A 17,954-nucleotide genomic window follows, 5' to 3' on the forward strand; every position below is an offset into this window, starting at 1 on the left:
AGTTAAATTTACTTACAATTTACTATGGGAAATATCTATCAATTACGATTTCATACTGCTATAGCACCATTAATCTTCACTACTACCATATTTGCAATAATAAAAACCTAACAGAGCCCAATCATGATGAATTTCCTTTTATGTTTTGACATTATGAAATAACAGTAATGAATTCCAAGTGCATTTATGACCCTCACAGTAGTGCTACAGGGAATTCTGTAACACTCTTTGATCAGTTTCTCAATTTCAATCTGTTAATAGATTATGTTTTTTTGAGTCTGTACAATTCCTGCAAGTAATTGTCAGTCGCATTTTCTGAGTCCATTATATTAAGTTTTTAGCTAAACTTTGTTCTTTCTCAAGTCCTACTTGTAAAATTCAGTAAGTGTCTTTCTAACTGGAATTATTGGCCTACAGGTTATTATCTTGAAATGCATTGTCTGTTACAGCCAAATCATATTCTATTTGACTGCCAAGAAAAACCTCAAGCAACGCTTTCATATGTATGTATTGGCTGACAGTACCAAACCCAGATGGCATTTTTGGACTATGCGTAAACCTGCAAAACATCTTTTCCACATTAAGCCTTAAAAGCATGGCATCTATATACCACTTGAAAACTAGTTTTTTGTCAGTCTATTTCCATTTTTTATATAGTATCATGGAACGATCCATATCCAAAGCTTTTAATTTTATGAAAATTATAATGAGAGAATCCTGTGGTTTATAATTACCTGTTGTTTTTTTTTTAATCTCTTTCCAATTAAGTAACATTAAACAACGTTGTTCTTTTTCTAATGAAAAGAACATTCCACATTTGGTTTGTTTTCCTGTCAGCTGATGCTGATGGCTGTGTATCTTTACCAGAAGTCTTACTGGAGGAAGTTATTTGTTTGACCATCTGAAACCAAACTAAAGAAGAAATGTTCACCATTCTGTTTCTGATGTTCCTAACTCTGCAGGACTTTAGTTGCGAAATACAGTATGTTTTATGGATGCACTATTCATGCAAACAGTAGAATAGCAAGGCACATACGGCTGTCCTTATCAAGTTCATTTTGAATTTCTTTGATCTGCCAAGTCTTAACTACAGCAAATTTGCATAATTGAGAGGGTTTTTTAAAATGCTGTTCGAATTATTCTCTCTGCTGTTAACATTCCAGTGTGTTGTTAAAAGATAGCAGAATAATAATTAGCGTGTATTCAGTGCTTTTTACTTCTACACTCCTCAATTTGCCTGTAATCTTACAACAAGAAATATTGTTAAATTAACTAAAAGGAATAGCAATTGCCAAAATGAGCGTAAGTATTGGGTCTTGCATCTTCTGTTAACATCTCCACAGACCTTTCCTCTCTGAGAAGCAATTCAAGTGCCACAGCTTTTTATGTCAAATGCGTTTTATGATCCAATCAGGTTCTGGTGTAAGTCTGGGAGAAGCAGCTAAACTAATTTCAGCCGTGTATTCTGATCCTGCAACCTGCCGTCACCCTATTTTTGCTCTGGGGTTTTTATTTTTCAGGAGTTTCAGATCTGCATTTCCAGGTGTTTTTTTTTGTTTCCAAGGATTCTATAATATTTTTCTGAGATGGTTTTTCAGCTGAGTCCTTCCATCAGCAATACCTGGCATAAACTAGAGAACAATAGCTGAACTTGAGCATAGAGTAAATTAAAGCTGTTCTTGCAGCATGGTGGAGGTGCAATGGCTGAATCTGATAAAGGTAGCAAATGAAAGCCTGGGGACTCTTTTGTAGTTTGTTTTTCATGTCTTTTAGACTTCAACGACCTAAAAACATATAATTTGTGATAATGAATTAGCAATCTTACTCTGTGGTTTTGAATTTATTTGTTTAAGGCTGATGCCAGTGAGATAAGGCCAGTATCGCTGCAGATTACATCTATGCTGCCCTATTTACTAGCAGTTCTGACCATAGCTAATCTTCAGATGTGACATTTTTGCCAGCTGTTGTACTCAAATAATGATCCCTTGTGTTTTCTTGAAAATACTACTTACACAATAAGTTTGATTCCATTTATTTTATTTTCAGTAACATCAACTGTTTTTCTTAGAATTAATATCCTTGTGGACTCAAAACAACGAAGCAGAGCGGATACTTTATATAAAGCAGCTGGTTAATTTACTGAAGTATTTTGAGAAACTGCACAAGGACAATTTCATGCTGTAGCACCAGCACAAGAAGCATTTTAAATCTGTTATTAGATAGCGGCAAAGGCTGAAGTTAAATTGCTGAATAACTCTGTAGAAACATCATACGATGAATACCAAGCTACCTTTAGCTATCGCATCTTTTTATTCAGTTTTCTCTCTGCTACCTTTTCACTACACTCCAATTTTTGTCTTCCTGCTTTCTTTCTCCCTCTGCTATGCAACATCTGAACCTTCAAATACCTTCACTTTCTCTCCTTTGTAGGCAGGAAGCCTTGAAACCTGCCTGTCTGCTGCTTTGCACTGACAGATAGGATTGGCAGCCCTGCACTTCCATAACCTGAGCAGGACTTGGCTGACTCCTTGGCACGCTGACTAGGCAGACAGCTGAGGGAAAATACAGCCCTCTAGATATTTTTGTGATAAGGGCACCTCTGGCAGAGAGAGCCTGTTATAAAAAGCTTTTTGAGATGTTTTTTGTGTGTACCAATTACATACTAAACAGGGCTGGAGCATCAAGTTGATACGTATTTATGTGTTTGTCTGCAGCTGCTGCTATGAACTTCTTAATTTTCTTTTTTGAAGTTAAAACAGATGCATATTTGATTTTATAGTTAATATGGGTTATTATTGCAGCTTGTATCTACCAGAGGTTTTAGGACTGTCGGCCAGGAGTCACAGAACAGTAAATTCTTTGTGTTAGCTTGAAGATGAATATTCATGACTATCCATAATATTATTCTATGAACACCTTCACAGTGTTGCTTATATGGATCAAGTCATAATTTGCTTAAGCAGCAGTATGGCTGAAGTTCCATGGATTGATAAGTACCGCATCTCATTTTAGAGCTCTGGTTTTGTTTTAAGCTTCCCATGACAGAAGGAAGGATAAGTCCTGGATAAGTCCTGCCCTTCTGGCTTTTGGAAATGTTTACTCTTTGTTGTTGCTTTTGTTCTCATGTGTTCTCACCTCACAGTCCAGCTTAGTTAAAGAGCATGTCTAGCAGTTTTCATAGTAATGAATTACAGTGCAAACATTGAAGAATTTCCCAGATAAAAGCAAACAAAGCTTAATTGCAGTAAACACTTGACATTGCAGAATTCATTATGTACAATTCTACTGTATAGAAAGTGGTATGGATGGAAGAAGCTTGAGTCATTTAGTAATTGAATATCTGAGTTCTGTTAAGAGTTGTCTTGGTTGCTACAGGTGGAGATGACCGTAGTATGTTTTTCTATATTACTTCTTTTTGTATAGAAACCTTTCTTGAACTCTTGAACTAGGTTATTCTAGCTTTACTCTGTAATTTTATGGTGTCAAGTTGTTATTAATGAAAACATGTTCCAATATAACGGGATCAGCTTTGGCACTTGGGCTGTCAGAAGCATCACAGATGTCAGCAGCACCTAAGGCATCTAAGTTGCAAATACACACATTCAATCCACTTCCATACTTTTTTTTCTCAAACTCCAGGGAAGAATATATATATATATATATATATATATATATATATATATATATGGTAGGAAAAGACAAGAGGTGAAGTTGTGCTTCATGTAGAACTTCCTCTAGCAAAAACCCAAGTCACAAGAAGGAGAAGCTCAGGTTGCCATTCTGCATAGTTATAACCAAAAAAAAGGAGCTCTTACTCCACTGTATTTCTTTGTTCTCTCATCATTAGGCTACGACGCCAAAGGTGGCAATAAGGGAACTAAACTAAAGCTTTCAATTAAAGCTGAGGAGATTCAATTTTCCAACTCTTAGAAAGCTTTCCAGCTTGTTTAGTTTTTGGTGGCTGTCAGGTAAGATGTTTTCTGCAATAAATAGTGGGGTTTTTTAATCAGAAAAGCCACCTACATTGTTAAGGGGTAAAAAGAATGTAGGTCTAAAACTAAGCAGCTTTGTTACATTTTTGTAAGACATGGGGGGGGAAGAAGGGAAATATAACTGGGATTTATTTTTTACAACTTAATATATTTATATATTATAAATAGTATATTTATAGTATTCACAGTTACTATTTACGTACATATATAACAGCTTTTGACAAATACATCATTTTTCCAATTAGAGGAAAAGATAGCAACAAGAAGAAAAAATGTAGTAATTTCTTGTATGAAAATATATTTGGCAATTCAGTCCTCTAATACATAAAATCTAGGGGACTTCTGGAAGCCTAAATATTTTAACTATATTTTAAACTGAATGGCTTTAATAATTCGCATCTGCAAATGAAGCTTTGTAATTAAAGTTTAATAAATAAAAACAGAGAAAGAAAGACTACAGGTCTGAAATGGAAGTTTCCATTAGGTTTTTTCCATGAGAAGTTTTTGTAGAGGTCTCACATATTCCGCTCTGTATCTCCCCCAAATTTGTTTAAACTGGTTGAAAAATATTAGCACTGTGAATCTAGGTATGTAGGTTCAGCTAAGCTGGTTCAGATGTCCCAGTTCATACATAATCAGTTCTGTTTAAAATAAAAAATAATAGAAAGCATTGCATCTACATGTAAATGCAATCACCTTCCAGTAATAAAGTTCAATTGGTTTCATCTGAGCACTTTTACTGCTTAGGTGAAGTCACCCTGAAGTAAATTGTTGAGGACATTAAGCAAGTTTATGTCAGCATAATGGAAACAGAAGGAATACGTCTTCATTCGGATCTAACAGAACAAGTACTGTATGTGTTACAGACGACACATAATTCAGTATTCAGACAAGACTTTCAAAAGGTTAATGGAATGGATTGCTTCAAATTTTATATGCCAGGCTTTGAAAATAAGGAGATAGATACGGAGATAATCAGAACAATTTTTCAATATCAAACTGCAAAAATTTTGTGAGGTTTTGCTGCCGAACATTGTGAGCTTTTACATACAAATTCAGACTGACAGACTGAAACCACTGAAAACCAAGTCTTAAAACGGTGTGTTTTCTTACTCTAAGCTTTCTGAAGCGATGAACTTACTGACTTGCAGTTTAAAACAGAAACATTCATGACAACACCGTATTCTGAGTTCACAGCACATGATAGATCTGAGTGCTTCCAAGTAGCTTTTTGGTTTTTCTTCAAGTAAAGAAAACTGTGGAGCTTTTACAACATAGCAAATCACCAGAGTTGCAGTTTAGATTAAATTTGGAATATTTTCATAAGAAAATTAATTATTGGTAACTGCAAAGTTCAGATAAATAGTAATTAATTAAACGCTGAAGAAAAGCAATAAATAGTTAATCTTAGTCTGTCACTTTTTAATTGTTGTTCAGGTTTTTGTTTCTCAAACATTTGTCCTTTTTATTACTTTTCTGCGATTCTAAATGGAGCATTTAAATAATTACCAAACTTTTGTAGAAATTGGTAGATGCAGGTGGAATAAAGCATGAAATAGTTTCAATAATCTCACGTCTTTGTAGCCAATAGGCTATAAAGTAAACTAGAACCTTCTACGTGCCATCCTCCCAAGTCCTGCTGCACTAATTTCTTCCCATTTTAAGGCAAATAAGAAAAAAAAAGTATTTGTACTGTGTAGTAGGAAGCGTTCCTTCCTGACCTTTGCAAATGGTTTACTTACATCTTGAAGCATAAGATTTCATCATCCTTATCCAAGTAGGCATAAGAACCAGTATTAGTAGCCATGAAATTATTCGGTGCTGTTAAGAATTCTAGTGCAATATCTAACTCTCTAAACTCTTTAAAGGCTGACTGCACACACTGTATGACATTTTCTTTTATTTCCTTTAATTTAGTTGACATTCATTTCATTTGTGTAATGAAAGAAAAAAAGGAATACCTAAGTTACAGACTCCTCATAATCCTAAATACCTCACTCAAAAGTCATTTGAAAAACTTTTCAATATGAAATATTACACCTTGTTCTTTTGGGAGAAGTCCTTCAGAAATCAGCATTACTGAAAGTTTTTAAAGTAAATTCTTTGTTGTGTTATAACATGGTCGAATATCAGATATTTTGTTTGTTTTTAGAACAAAGCTGAAGTTAGTGTGAAAATTTTGACATTCAAAAAATCCTGACACTGCCGTCATATTTAAAAACAGCAACAGCAACAAAAACTGTGTCTATGGATCACATAACTTGATTCGTGGTAGTAGAGTCTCATTTAAACTTAGTCTGGGAAGGGCTGAATTCACTGTGGCTTTTGAGATGCTGATATTGTGCTGTGAAATCAGATCACTTGCTAAGAAGCTTTCTAGGAAATGAACAAAGAATCTGCGTAGGATCTGAGTCAGTTTGTCAGACATTAAGATTACAAGGTTTTTATTTAAATGGAGTAATTGGCAACCTTGAAAATGGCATGTTAGTGAACCTGTAGATAACTGCACACTTCTGTTTTCCTACTGTCTTTCTAGGAGGGTAAAAATAACATTCTTTCCATATAGTCACTCATTTAGTTCTTTATAATTATATGCCCTTGAAAGGATGAAACTTGCAACAACTGTAATCCTGTTGTCATTAGATTGAATTATTATCTGAGAATTTGTTTATGAGCATTTTCTCGGCTAATTTTGTGAGACAAGGAAAAGCAATAATTACTGATTACTACTAGCAAGAGTTAAAGTGAACCTTCTCATGTTGAGTCTGAGCTTGTGAGTCAGTGGGGTGAGATTTGGTACTAGCCATATCTAAATAAACACGAATAGCTCATTTCTCCTCAACTTGTAACAAATAGCAGTTTGAAACAAAAAAAGGTGCTTGGAAGAATTATCTTTTCTAGAAATCTAAAGCATTTCAGCAACTTTCCAATTAAGTGCCCTTAAATAGTTAGGAAATGTGGGATTGAGACATTAAAAATTAAATCACTAATGCAATTACAGTTATTTCAATACTTTTATAATTGACCCTGAAATATGTTTGTATAAAAATGGCTTTTCAAAAAGCTTATTTTCTTATTCCAGCTGGACAGCTCAGCCAGTCAGCACATTTTGCTCTCCAGTTGCCATACAACGTGCTGGGCTTGGGACGTAGCGCGAACTTCCTCGATCATTTGTATGTTGGCATTCCTCGTCCCTTAGGAGAAAAGGTTAGTTAAAAGTTATGATTCTCAAGCTAATATATCTGGTATAACCTTTCATAGTAGAAAAATTGGATAGGAAAATAGCTAATATTTCATAAATATGAATACCAAGGTAAGTTTGAATACAGAAAAGAGTGTCCCAAAAAAAACAAATCTTGCATGTCTGCTTGTAAGGTGCGTGTATGCTCCAATACAAACAATAAAACTAAAAGATAAGTGAAGTTGTGTGTAAGCATTAGTCATATGGTGCTTGTTTAAATGATAAATGTGTATTAGACCTGATGGTCCAATTATTATGGTCTCAGCTGTAAGATTTCCCTGGGGCTGCTCTGGCTGGCCTGTAAACTCACACAATCCTTTCTACTTCAGTGACAGCACCACGATCAATATGATAGGAGGTAGAGGTTACTGTGAGCGTCTGATCTTGAGGTGAAACATGAAAAGGTCCTGACTGTTCACAGTCCTTAGAGAAATCTGATTATTTTGCTTTAAAAAGTGAGGTACTTGTATCAGTGTATCCGGGAAATTCTGGTTTGGATAATTGGTAAAATTCCTTTCTAAAATTGGTTCTTTTTTTTCTTTCCCTATCATGTTATTGCTTTGTATCTGTGTTTTGAGATATTTTTTCCATGTCAACATCACTTCTCTTGCTTTAGACTTTGTTGTTGTTTTTAAAGTGCTCTGGTGCTTTCAGAATAAAAGACTTACATAAATGTAAGCGAAAAAGTCACTTAAAAAGACAGTCACTTTTGAGTTTTTTTTCCTTTTCCATATTTCAACAGAGAAAGTCTTTGCTTTTAAGAGTGTTGGCTTGTTAGGAATTGACATAGCCTTTGCTTTAATTTCAGTCTGTAAGAAAACAAGAATGGACAGCTATCATACCAAACTCCCAGCTTATAGTCATCCCATATCCTCATAATGTTCCTCGAAGGTAACTTTAATATTTTGAATTGCACATCACAAAATTACATAATTAATGCCTAATTTGAAGTCTGTATTCTGTTTTTTTCTTTTAAGTTGTATAGAAAGTGACTCTAAAAGCAACGAAGGAGTGGGGCTCAGTTCTGGTACTGTTGTTGCCATTGTGACTGGACAGAATATTTTTGAGTATTTATAAATGATTTTATGAAGTAGCCGTAAGCAGCCAGGATCTATTACCAGCTGAACTCCTGTAAATAATAATAACACATTTGCTGGATTTACCAGCTTTTTTTTTTTTTTAATACGAATTGTAAACATGGTGATGATTGAAGCAAGCATTTTGGTTTCACCAAACATGCAATTTCTGCCCAGTAGTTGTACATAAAAGCTTCAATTCAGCCTTTTTGAACACACTATCTGTTGCCACAGGTATGAATGAATGTTTTTCCTTAAGTAAAGATGAAGGGGTTACTTACATAGGCTCTTCAACATTGAATTAATCTGGAAATTAAAATGTTTATCTCGGAAATCAAGCATGTTTCTGTCGTTGCTGTTAGAGAAAACATTAGTCACATATTACAGCTGCTTTTTGCCGCTTGATCTACTAGTGAGGTCAGTTGTATTTATCATGCAGAAATGATTCTGACATTGGTTTCAACAGCTAATTTTACTACAGAACAAATAACAGTTGAGAAGTGATGTGCCACTTCAGTTACTAATTAACAACCACAGGAATAACATCTGCCAGATGGAGAAAATTTAGTTACAGTGTTAAGGTATTGAAAGGTACGCATTACGAAGAATTCTTTTAGTCATCCATAGGCTATTTCTGCTTTTTTTAGAGGATAAGTTTATGGACACTGAACTGTAGAGAACAGAATTCCAAAAATTGCAGATTTCCTTAAAAGCAATTCTTAATTTATAATTCCTTTTAACATAAATATGGCATTTCCTGTGAGGACTTGGTACTGCCTCATTGTAAAAGATCATGCTCATAGCTTTCCCATGACTTGAAGGATGAAGGATAAAAGGGGTGTTACTGAGCCTTGGGACCCCACAACATTCTAGGGATGCCTTCCACGAGTCCTTCAGGTGCCTCATTTTCTTGCTTTCCAGCGTTCTTCTGCCACAGCCAACTGGTTCTGCTGCTCACAACTTAACAAAAGTTAGTCTCCAAGGATACTCATAGCACCCCTGAACAAATAAGCTCAATTTCAATTGCATTACTTGAAAATTATTATGTTAAGCTATGTATTTCCCAGTAAACACCATTAAGCTCCAGTCTCCAAGTACAGCCACTAGGTTTTTGTGGACCAGGCTGCTACATATCTCAATACTAGCAAGTTATTTTGATCTTTATAAATGAAATTTGCTTTCTACTTCCTAATTAAGGGTATTAACATTTCCTTGGATTTTCCTCTTTTGTGTAGCTGGAGTGCGAAGCTGTATCTGACCCCGAGTAACATAGTGCTGCTAACAGCTATAGCCTTAATTGGTGTCTGTGTTTTCATCCTGGCAATAATTGGCATATTACACTGGCAAGAAAAGGTAAGTTTAATTAGCTGTATTTTTCTGTATTTTCTATGCTATTTAACATTTCCTTGTATTTTATAGACTTGTACGTTTTTGAGTAGCTTTATATAATTTCTGACACAGGCTGCATTAATTCCGTAAAGGTGTGGATTTGTTATTAATTTGGTATTTATTGCAAGTTTAAACATTGGCGCCGTTTCTACTTAAGCTCGAAGGCACTTGAAAAGAGAAATGAAGAAAAGGATTAATAAGCTTTTGCCATTAAGCTGTTATTGCCAACAAAATGAGAAGTTTTTTGGTTCGTATCTAAGCTTTCTATTTTGCAGAGTTTTAAGAAGTACAGTATTCAAGAAAGGGAACATAAATTGAATTTACTTAGCTTGAGTTGGTGGTAATCTAAAAGAGAGGAAAAACATTTCTTTTTTCTGTAACTATCTTTGCTGATTGCACTCGCATTAGCATTCAGGAGTGTATAGGGAGACAATTGTGTGCATATTGGCTGCTTTGCTCTGTGCGTCTGAATTATACATGCAGTGTATAGAAATCTATTGATTTGAAGAAGCATTTTGAAAGAGGCCTTTCATGTCACAAAAGAAACGTGTTCCCATTTTTCTTAACTACGTGCAGTTCGCAATCATATCCAACTGGCAGGATTGCCAATAAATGCTGCTGCATACCCAAACCATAATCTTAGCTGTCAAATAAAATTACTGCACATTTTGACATGGTAGAACTGTTTGTTATTTTGTGCTTGTGGAAATAAAATGACCTTGTTAAACATTCAGATAGACATTGCGCATGCTTCATATTTAAATGTTACTTGTCTGTCATTCTCCACTCTTCAAAATGCTAAATATGGTCTCCAAATCATAGTGATGGTAGTAATGTAACACACACAGCAAGGAAATACGAGTGTTATTGTGATGTCCTTAATGTGTCCTAATGTACCAAGAAAGCATTGCTAAATGGTAGCTTGGACTGTGTGCTGCCTGGGTTTAACTCTGTCTCCGATACGTCTAAAGCAACAGGAGTAACAAAGAAATATGTTTGGTCTCTGAGTTGTGATGGGCGATGTATAATTCCATCTGCAGAAACTGAAACACCTAGAGCGGGTGCTTTCTGAGCTATTTTAAGCCCCATTGATTAAGTACGTGGTTGGTTATGTGCTAAACTCCTTGCACAAAATAGGCACAAATATTTGGTTAAATTCTGTATTTTTAGATTAATGTGTAAAAAATTGTTAATTCCTATAATTTTCAAATGCCGCTCCTACTGATTTTTACCTCATTTTAAGAAGATGTTGAGGTACAGAACAAGTAAAAGTCCTGACCGAGGCAGTATTGTGAGCCAGTGACATGACTGCGGGTTCAACTCAAAAGTTCCCTGTTTGCAAGTTTATGCTCGGTTTTCTGCCTCTTCCAGTAATCCTTTCACAAGAATACTGTTCTGCCTCAATGCTGTTTTCCCTGCAGACTTCTAGAGTACCTATCACAAAGAAAGAAAGGGGAAGCACACTGGCAGCTGCAATCTCTTCTTTTCCCCCAGAGGATGTATCTGTATGTAAGCTGCCGTGCTTTACTCAGCAGTTAAAAGAAAGCGTGTTCTTTGACCTCTGCAGATAAGTAGCAGGAAAAGTCCTTTGTCTACAATAGTTCTTAGGCGTTCAGCTGCCAGCCATTACTGTACTTTTTAAACAACTGTAGTATTTAGGGATACTGTGTTGCTCTGACATTCCTTAGAAAATTTTGATCCATTAAAAATGAATGGCTTTGAGTTATTAGTTTTTACTTTTGATACATCAGATGAAAGAGAAGCTGAGGAAGAATTGAAGCCTTTATTCCATCTTACAACAATATAGCCTGCTACATTTCCTGTACTCAGGTTCTTTTTAATTTGCTTTGTGAACCTGGGAACACTACACATTGATGATAATCTTTGCTAGGGAAGTTTTGATATATTCATCAGAATATCAGCTACTGACAAATTTTCAAGTTGTAATCTTTTCATGAAGCAGGCAAGAAATTGAGTGAAAATTGCTTTCCAAGTGAGCTTGTATAACATTGTAGAATGTGACAAGCATTTTAATTTAGCAAAGTATGCCACTCCTCTTTTCCCACCCAGCTTTCACAATCAGAATACTACCAGCATTGATCAAGACCCTGCCAAAAGCCAGGCAGATGCATCTTAAAACCTCACTGACAGCCATGGTGCTGCCACAAAGTGCCATAAAATCCAATAGTTAAATGACAGCTCGGCTGCTGCCACAGAACGCAGTGAAATCCATAGTTAGCCCACTGGAATCGCTGTCATACATAAACAGTGTGTGATGAGGAAGTCTCTGGCCTTGAGCCAGAGCAGATGACAAACTTTAATGGCAGAACACATGCTCTGCTTTCTACTAAAATCATCATGTATATTTATCAACTCGGGTACAAATCTGGATGCCCACACAACAGCATACTGTAAAGGCTTTTCTTCATTTTACTCATTCATCAAAAAAAAGAACTAAAGAGAAAAGTATAAGCAAGCTGAAAAAGCATTTGAATTTGTTTTGCTGAATTTTCTTATACTAGGATTTATAGGGACTGTCTGTCATGAGAAAAACACGGTTGCTCACAAGGTTCACTGTGCATTCCAAACTCCTGAGAGAGGAGCCTTTCTCTTCTGTCACTGCTTTGAACCACAAGGGAGGCGGGGGAAGAGAACATATTAGAGCACCTTCCGTGGTTCTAGGTGCAATTTAATGCTTCTCTTTTCCAAGCACCGTCCAAGCTGCACTTTCAGCAGACTGATGTGTGTTCCACATCAACAAGTGGGGAAATGCATCCTCTCACATTTTTCTGAATACAGAAGCATGGAACAGTCTGGTTGGTTTTTTTTTGCCTGCTTGCTGCTGTTAATTGTTAGCTGGACTGCTCTCTTTGTCTGAATTTGTATTTAACGTTTAAATAAAAAATCCAATTTTAAGTGCAATGTAGATGACAACATTTACAGTTAATCCAGAGTAATTTCGTTTCATATTAGGCTAAATACATACACACCAGGAACCATCCTCTGGTTTTGAAATATTCCTTTTATAAAAGCATTATTAGAAAAACAGAAAATAATGGGTCATAAATGTTAAAAGAGCTGAGTACTAACAGCAGAAGCCAATTTTGAGTAGATTATTGCTATTACAAACTGACATCATTTAAGAGCTAATTATTGAGGCTTTTACTAAGCTTTTTGCCTTTTGTCAAATTGAGTGACTTGGAAAAAAATGAACGGTTCTCTGACATTTGACAGCTCATTTCTGTAACAGCGTTGCTCCGTGTCCCACAAACTGTTTAGCTTTTTTATTTTATTTTTCAGAAAGCAGATGACAGAGAGAAGCGACAGGAGGCTCATCGGTTCCATTTTGATGCTATGTGACATGCCTTAATATCTATGGAGGAGCTGCTGTTCCTTTGCTTAATTGAAATACTAAATGCTGATTTGTAAAATGATAACTATTGAAAATACTGCTGGTGTGCTATTTGTAAATGTTGCATTATTTGGTATTTATTTGGAACATATTAAAATTTGACTTGAATGTCTCTAAGGGCCTTCCAGTGAGAGAAAACAAAACCTGTATATAATAGCATTTGGTCTTTATTTAAGAAAAGTGTACATTAATCTTTCATAGTAAAAGGGATCATTTTGCATGTACCATTGTTTACATGCTACCAGTTCTTTAGTAATATATTTCATAGAAAGCCGTGTAAATAAGGGTTAGTATTTTAGTGAGCAGAATACTTTGTACCACTGACATTGGTGTTGTCATTTACACATTCCTGCAAAGTAAACTGCGTTTCTGAAAATTAATCTTGAGCAGTTTCTTGGATGACATAATCATTAATTGATTGCTTAACCTACAGTGTTCTGTATTTCTCATTGTTTGAATTCATATGTGCAATTGCTAAAGAATGTAGGACTTGGAGAACCAAAAGAAACCTTCGGTGTTGATGCTCGTTCAGTAGCTTGTGGGATGGATGCGGTATTTATATGTTAGTTCTAGAAAGATGATGACACATTAAAAAGAATTGAAGTAATAAAATGTATCAGCGTGACACAAACTGCTTTTGTAATTAAACCGTAACCATGTTTATTTTAGAAAGGCCTGCAGACATGAAAGTAACTTCTGTGGGTTTTGCTCTTGTAAGAAAGGTGGGACTTGGTATTTGACCACGTGCTTGGGCTTTTTTAAAGAAATGAAAAGAATTTTGGACTGGAAGGAGAATGAGGATCGACTGCCCACAATTCATTATTAATAGATGAAATGTACAAAGATTAAATAAACAGCATTGTAGGAAATAAGCAATGCCCAAATATCATAAGGCTGTAATAACTGCAGAAGCAGAGTGGCTCAGTTCTATATAAATGGTGTTGTTACAGTTGTTCAATATAATTTGAATCCTGATATAATCTCTAATAATAATCATGCTTGTATGTAATAGTTGTTCCTATATTCTCAGTGATATGAGTTTACATGATTTGTTGTACATTTAGAGCTGCCAGCTTGCATTCCTAGTAAATACCATTTGATGAATTAGAATACACTTCATCATCAAACTGAAAAGTGGTGTTCTTACAGGCAGTCACCTCAAAAGACACAGTGGTCAATGAGAATTCCTTATCTCCTCCACCCTGGCACCTGACCTGTAACCTTATATACGTTTGTCAATACATGAAGAGTAAAGGGAGGGCAGGCACAAAGCTTGGACTGATCCAGTCCTCCCTGAAGCACTGTTCAAACTATTTGTTACCACAGCAGTGAAGTGACACATTATAACAGCATCTCCAAGTCAAAAATCACAAAGGTACTGAAAGTCTACTAAGTTACGCTGTTTTTACAAGATACTTGTAATTTGAACTGATCAGATTCCAGCAAAGCTGACTTTCAAATTGCATTTCAGGGTAGCATATTTCCTTAATACACACCTTTAATATTTCTCTTAGAGTAATGTGGAAAAGTAGATTATTTAGATAAATCCTTAAGGCTACTGTACTTCTAAACCCCACTGCTAGAATTCTCTCCCATCAGCAAAAGTAATAACAGGTTTCATAATAAAGAGGAAGCGCAACCTAATGTGTTCTCTGTGTTTTTCGGATGGTTGGAGAATAAGGCTAAATGCATAATGCCACTGTGGCAGCAAAGTCATTTGTAGCCCTCTATCGCAATATAATAAACATAGATTAGCCTCCTTATGTTTTTTGGAAAGATAATTAGGAGTGAAATAACCTCATGCTGACATTTAAGCTGTTACCCAGTTAATGAAGCAATGAACTCGGTATCTCATGCTTTAAGGTGGTTTGCATGCTCAGTAGTGCATTCTTACATCACTTCGTGTACAACACTTTCTTGGAGCTCTAATAGCTTTCTTATAATAAACTGTGACAGGTTCTAACTACTCACAGCTTGGCTTACAACAGTCTATGCATATTATTCTGAATTAAGGCATTAAATAGTGTTAAACCCCTTGTCAGAGGTTTCACGTCATATTTGACTTTCATAGGCATCAAAAATTTGTATTGGTGAAGTTGTTACCCTTCCACCAGCAAGCTCTAAAAAGCATTGTTCATTAGAACGTGTGTTTCCAGGTAATCTTCAGTGTAGCTGAGAACTGAGAAGCAGTTTTAAATGCATACATCTTCAAAATACATCCACCGTAATACAGCCCTGGTAAGAAATGCTATTGGAAGGCTTCTTCAGTGTGAAATCTCACCTATATAAAAATACTGTTGACATGCCAACTGACAGATGGCTGTTGAAATACCAGCTTGCTTTGTTCTCATTTTCCATGAGAGGCTTTAAGACTGAATCTTCCTACTAAATTTATCATTAATGCAGTATAATCCCCAACAAAAGAACCAACTCTTCTGCTGCAGATTAATAGCCATATTCTATATAGTATGTTATCTCTCCAATGATGATGTGGCCATCTTTAGTAACATAAAGCTGCTCTAAAAAGATTTGCTACAACTAATTGAAAAGTAATCATTATAAATGCACTGAGTCAATTCAGGCTCCTGTAACTCCTTTCAGACAAATGCCATTTACACAAAACAGAAGAATCCAACCCTGTAAGTTTCTCCTGCATTAGTGTTTAGCCATCAGAGCTTCGTTTTTGTGGAAGAAGTGTAAAAATGCGACCTGTGCCAGCTTTAAAAGTCCTGATAACCATATGAAATATTCTTTAAAATCCAGAATGTAAAATTATGCTTAGAATAATCTCAAATATTGCAAGTAAACAGCATAAAGACCAGTGATTTCACAAAAGTTTTGGTAACTTAAACACTTTCTAAAGGAACAGGCAAGTCCTGGTAGCAATCTTTCAGTATTTAGAAGGGGACTATAAGAAAGACAGGGGTGAACTTTTGGCAGGGTCTGTTGTGATAGGGGAAGGGGAAATGGTGTCAAACTGAAAGAGGGAAGATTGAGATCAGATGTAAGGCAAAGGTTTTTACAGTAAGTGTGGTGAAGCACTGAAACGTGTTGCCAAGAGAGGTGGTAGATGCCTGTCCATGGAGACATTCAAGGTCAGGCTGGACCAGACTGAACAACCTGTGTAGCTGTAGGTGTCCCCATTCATTGCAGGAGAGTTGGACTAGATGACCTTTAAAGGTCTGTTACAACTCAAATGGGTCTATGATAATTCTATGACAAATGTTTTGATCAAAGCTGGAGACTAAGATCAAGAAATTGAGCTGTATTTAGTTCTTACAGAATACTATGCTGTTTCAGTAGCCATTCTATTTTTTTTTCCCCTGATTTTTGGCAGCTGGACTTCCGTGTTAAGGCTCTAGTGATACTGGCTGCAGCTGTCACTTAGAAATTATCAACCAGCAAATGTCAATGAACGTCAATAGGTGCCATTTTTTCAACATGGAGGATTTCAATGACACTCCTTTGCTTCATATGCATTTCCATGTCAGACACCATTCTGTCGCACTGCCCCTCTGCTGCCACCTGTCACAGAGCAACGACGTGTAGTGAAATATTGTTGGGAAGGTTCAGCCTCTACTGCCATACCGACAACATTATAAAATAGGAGGTATTATTTATGGAGCAGACCTTGTATATAATAGAGATTATCAAAAGCACCTAATCCTACTGACAAACATATGTAACAGAACAGTTAGTTGAAATGTTAATCCAAACTTGATAACAGTTCACTTGTAGCATCTGTATTTTAGTGAACAAATACACAGGTAACCCCAAACAAAGCCAGAAGCTGACAGCTGGGGAAGGCTGTTTGTGATGTACAATCTGCTACCAGAGAGCAGCAAATACGTTAGGCAGTATTAAAATTTAAGCTTCTAGGAGAACAGTAATTTAAAAGTTTTAAGGAAGGAAGAACTTGAAAAGAATCAGAATCAGTTCTAATAATGGAAATGTGGAAATGTAAGCCTTGTTCAGGCAGCTATTAACTATACCAGAATGAGTGGCCTCATTGCCTCGCATGAACTGCTCCTACTCAGAAATAATGACAACTCAGTAGAGCAGCAGAATACACAACCAGACATCCCAAAGCAGTTTTCAATCTTTGTTAACTCCAAAACTCAAGTTTAATTAACTGATGCTTAGCGCCAGCCTGACCTGATGGCACAGCATTTTCTTCCCTGGAAGCCAGCATTCTGCAGGCTCGGATAATAGGAAGTGCAAGTTTCTCTGACCTGTCGCTAGTTTACTATGTTTTAAAGCAGCACCTATAATGAGAACTGTATCAAGACAAAGCAACGGGGATGTCCAGATGAGGAATTCTTCTGAAAGCAGCAGTAAATGATGGCAGAATGTGCCCGAACTCTCGAGCTTGTAGTCATGTCTCCCACACTGACAGCTTGATGCAGCCCTGGGAAAAGAGAAGGCAATCCTGCACTTCCCAAGTGTGCAACAGCTCTATGCAACCTCCTAATGGACAAACTGGAAGTGGAACCTTCAGTTAAATACACTGTAGCAGCGTGGTTCTTTGCAATTACCTCCAACTTGTCCTGAGCACAAGATATTTCTGTTCTTTCTCCTATTTCTTTTCTGTGAAATAATTGACTACAAATCAATTCCTTGAATGCACATTCAGCTTGCGGCCTGAGAATCGCACTACTTCTCTCGTTTCTTGTATCACAAGTAATAAAAATACCTGAGCCAGATTTTGCCCTCAGCTGCACTGTGCATTCCAAACAAAAGCAACCCCAGCTCCCAGCAGTCTGCACAGCAGCACCATCCGTTTTCATTTTGTGCTCGTGTACTGCAGAGAGGATAAAGAATTGTGCATGCTGCACAGAAATGGT

General features: G+C 36.3%; 1 protein-coding gene across 2 annotated transcripts in view; it reads left to right on the plus strand.

Moving 5' to 3' along the window:
- The window catches only part of ITFG1 (integrin alpha FG-GAP repeat containing 1), a 62,068-nt gene extending 46,991 nt beyond the window's left edge, over positions 1-15,077 (plus strand). Inside the window, exons 15-18 of one of the 2 annotated variants that reach the window (XM_015873924.2) lie at positions 7,075-7,199; positions 8,042-8,124; positions 9,545-9,662; positions 12,999-15,077. In XM_015873924.2, the coding sequence (XP_015729410.1) occupies positions 7,075-7,199; positions 8,042-8,124; positions 9,545-9,662; positions 12,999-13,058 (386 nt within the window). In that variant the 3' untranslated portion in view covers positions 13,059-15,077. The remainder of the gene's footprint in view (positions 1-7,074; positions 7,200-8,041; positions 8,125-9,544; positions 9,663-12,998) is intronic. The other variant, XR_001557701.2, reaches the window with a different exon arrangement.
- The last annotated feature ends 2,877 nt before the right edge of the window (positions 15,078-17,954 follow it).

Source organism: Coturnix japonica, chromosome 11, assembly GCF_001577835.2.
Source record: "Coturnix japonica isolate 7356 chromosome 11, Coturnix japonica 2.1, whole genome shotgun sequence".
Classification (NCBI taxonomy): domain Eukaryota; kingdom Metazoa; phylum Chordata; class Aves; order Galliformes; family Phasianidae; genus Coturnix; species Coturnix japonica.